At 46.1% G+C, this 3,963-nt stretch overlaps 1 protein-coding gene across 1 annotated transcript in view; it reads left to right on the forward strand.

Annotated features, from left to right (window-relative positions):
- The window catches only part of mylka (myosin, light chain kinase a), a 59,749-nt gene that overhangs the window by 36,874 nt on the left and 18,912 nt on the right, over positions 1-3,963 (forward strand). The window contains exons 19-21 of the mRNA XM_008304867.1: positions 1,907-1,954; positions 2,644-2,771; positions 2,865-3,018. Of these exons, the coding sequence (XP_008303089.1) occupies positions 1,907-1,954; positions 2,644-2,771; positions 2,865-3,018 (330 nt within the window). The remainder of the gene's footprint in view (positions 1-1,906; positions 1,955-2,643; positions 2,772-2,864; positions 3,019-3,963) is intronic.

Below are 3,963 nucleotides of genomic sequence, written 5' to 3' on the forward strand. Positions count from 1 at the left end.
GGGGAGGACTGGTTGAGGACTAGGGGAGGACTGGGGGAGGACTGGGGGAGGCTGCAGCGGCTCCTCTCCCACTCTTCCTTTTATGGCCTGGTTCGTGGCGCTGCTCGCTCTGTCAGACTTTGTTTTACTTTGCAGATTAAAAGCGTGGAAGTGTCCTGGAGCTGCTCTCCTTTTAAGCAGCTGCTCGTCTTCAGCTGCTTCGCCCTGATTTGGGTAAAAAGGCTCCTCAGCCTGCAGCCTGCTGCTTACAAACACTGGAAACTAGTTTTACAGTCCGGCTGCAGTTACTGACCAACTACTGTAGGCTGTGAAAACATGACGTGTGGTTTTGATTAGAGCCCAGCAGCACTGTGAGAAAATAACCTTTAAACAGTCTAAATGAATGCTGTTATAAAGGGAAGGGAACTGTACAGCCTGCTAATGTTAGCATAGCATAGCCTGTTGGCTTTCTGCCAGGTGGTTCAGGGACCTTCTTCATGAAATGTATGGCTGCAAGAAAACCACTCTGAGTTACTGGTTCACATAAACCTGTTAGGTTACAAACATTATTTTGACCAGTCGTGTCAGCATGTTGGTAATTAGATCAGCTCATTGTGTGTGATTCAAACTCTGTCACTTGATTTAAATTTACAGTTGCAGCAGATTATTTTGCTTGATAGCTTCATATTTCTCTACTTTGAGCTCAGGATGTCACGTCCTTAAAACATTTAAAATTAGTGTTTTATGCTATCAATTATCAAGTAATCGGTCATTAAAATATCTTTGCTCTTAGACAAGAGACTAATCCTTTAACTCTGGATAGTTCACTGGTTTAACCGAATTTAACTTGAAGTTGTCTGAACTGCAAAAGATTGATGCAAACTCTCATGATTAGTTTTGTTGAGCCTAGACGTCTGTTTTTAGAGTGTAGCTCCCTCTGTGATGACAGAGCTGCAGTAGCTGCTCAGACTATGTGGTACATACTGGTACATACTGGTACATACTGGTACATACTGGTACATGGTATAATGCTGTAGTACCTGGCTGTTCCACTGGGTGGAGCCGCTTCCTGTTTACTGCTTCCATATTGGCGAACAGAGAGCATTGTGGGCGTTGAGCCAGTAAAGGAGCACAGTGGCTGAGACTGTATGAGGCCTGTTGAGCTCAGGCCAGTGAAGCTGTTTTAGTTCATGCTGAAATAAAGAAGGACAGGAACCTTTTGTCTTGGTAGAACTTCTAATGGCCTGTTTCGATGTCTCTGTGGTAACAGATGTGAATACAGAGTCTCACATCGTTATCTGTGGTTTTAGACAACTTCCAAATCCTCCTGATTGGCTTCGATGCGTATGAAGTCAGATTAACAGAGTGCAGGTCTGAGAGGACCGTAATCAGACACACTTCTGCACTTGTGCATGACACTCTGGTTTCCAGTGCAGACAGAAGCAGCAGAAGAAGAAGGAAAAGAAGAATGTGAGACAGGCGAAGAGCGTCTCTGATGACCATTTATGGACAATCTAAAAATAGCTGCTCATGATGCAGGAAATAGTTCCTGCAGTTTGTTGTTTATTCTGATGGCTGCACACGGAGAGAAGAAGAAGATACTGAGGAGTCTGTTCATGCTGTCAAGAAGCTTCTCATCCTGTATTTGGGCCTCATTGCCAAACATGTCTGGTTCTGCTGGGGCTCAGCTGCAGTGTTATGGTGTCAGAGATGTTTCTGCTCCAGTTCAGACAATATTTTGCGTCTCCAGAAACACAACATGAGCATTTTCAAACAAACTTTTCTCGGATAAACTCAGAAAACAAAGTGATTCTGAGTCACATTCTGTCGTTGTTCTCTGATCTGCTGCAGTGTATTTAGTCCACTGGGGGGCGCTGCAGGAAGCGTCCTCCAGCAGAACCTCTTCTGACAGTTTGTGTTTCTGCAGGTGAAGCCAGAATAAAGAAGCCGACTGCGAAGACTCCTCCCAAACAAGGTACTCACCTGCACCCTTTATAACAGGCCAGCTGGACCTCTGCTGCTCTGATGTAACCCGGTTCTACCTGCTCCTCCACCTGCAGCTGTGTAGAGCTCGTCTGTAGTCTGGTGTCCAGATGAGGTCAGACAGTAATCAGAACCTCATCATGGAAAAACCACTAATGGAACAAAGTACGGAGGAGGAGCAGTGTTCTGTTTCAGCACCAGACGAAGTGTTTTTAAGAAATGTAGAAGAATCCTGACTGATCCACGTCAGCAGGGGGCGCTGCAGCTTTTCCTTTTTTACTACTTACAACTGATTATTGATTATTCCATATCCAGAGTAAAGAGGTCGGTCATCTGTGATTTGTGTTGCCTTCATGCGTCTTTAAATCGTTAAAAATAGCATGAGGTCAGGCGCCCCGGTAGCTCGACCGGGTCAGACGGCGTCCCATGAGCGAGGCTCTAGTCCCTGACGCAGCATCGTGGGTTCCACTCCCGACCACGACCCTTTGCTGCAGGTCTCCCCCGTTCTTCTCCCACTTTCCTGTCTCTCTCTCTGCTGCTCTGCTGATTAAAGGCAAAGGCCCAGAAATAAAAATCATTTTAGAAGCAATAACATGAAGTCTGGAGCTGAAACAGAAAAAGCTGACGCTGCTTTGTTTGCTTTGTGTCATTATTGAATATTGATTATTGGTGTGTGTGCAGCCCTGCCTCCTCAGATCCTGCAGTTCCCAGAGGACATGAAGATCCTGGCGGGAGAGAAGGTGGAGATTCTCTGCAAGTTCTCTGGAGCTCCGCCCATCAACTGCACCTGGCTGAAGTTCAGGAAACCAGTGAGACACACACAGACACACACTGACAGGGCTCCCTGATCACTGATCCATCAGGTTGGACACTGATGGTGTGTGATGTTGTGTGTCTGTCAGATCCAGGGCTCGGCTGACATCTCCATCTCCAGCAGTGACAGCAGCAGTAAACTGACCATCAGCAGCGGGCAGCAGGAGCACTGTGGCTGCTACACCATCGAGCTGAGGAACAGCTTCGGCCTGCGACAGGCTGCTCTCAACCTCACCATCGTCGGTAAGAGTCGGCTCAGACTCAGTCACTGAGACGCAGAAAGGACTCGTTGCAAACTGCTCGAACCTCAGCATGTCAGGTGGTCTGATCTGACCGAGGCTCACTTTGATGTGGAAAAAGCTAAAAGGTGCCTCCAGATCAGAGACGTTATTCTGTCAGACAACAGCTCATAAACATGAAGAACACAGAAACTGAAACTGGCTGCTGGTGGAGTCAGTCTCACAACAGACAACTGAACAGCTGCAGCTGGGCTCCGGTTCTGATTTTAACTGTTGAATCGGTTGTTCATTAGCAACACAAGAAGTTAAAAAAACACCATTAAACAGTGACATAATAATAGTAATAATAGAAATCCATCCATCACCTCTACACCTCTCAACCCTGTGTAGGGTATATGGAGGGNAAGCTAATGCAGCTCTCTGATCATGCCAAGCTAATGCAGCTCTCTGATCATGCTAAGCTAATGCAGCTCCCTGATCATGCTAAGCTAATGCAGCTCTCTGATCATGCTAAGCTAATGCAGCTCTCTGATCATGCTAAGCTAATGCAGCTCCCTGATCATGCTAAGCTAATGCAGCTCTCTGATCATGCTAAGCTAATGCAGATCTCTGTCAGTCACATACACGAACAACTGTTCACCTTCTGAACCCGAAGCAGCAGTTTCTGGGTGTTTTTCGTGTCTATCTTCACTGAGGTTCAGCTTTCAGCATAAAGTCCTGCAGCTCTGTGGAACCAGAACATGAAGAATGAGAGAGAACTCAGAGACGTCCTTTGTCAGCAGGACTCAGTTGGAACCTTGGAAACCAGAGAGAAGAACATTTCTTTGTTTTTAGTGTTTTTGTTTTTCTTGTTTTTTTAATGGATAAAAAGAATTCTGGGATCATGATTCTAAATGTAAGAACCTGGAACCAACATGTTCCCTCAGATGTTAAACCCTGGAGCTCATGT

This window comes from Stegastes partitus, unplaced genomic scaffold (genome assembly GCF_000690725.1).
Source record: "Stegastes partitus isolate 25-593 unplaced genomic scaffold, Stegastes_partitus-1.0.2 Scaffold2340, whole genome shotgun sequence".
NCBI classification, from domain to species: Eukaryota; Metazoa; Chordata; class Actinopteri; family Pomacentridae; genus Stegastes; species Stegastes partitus.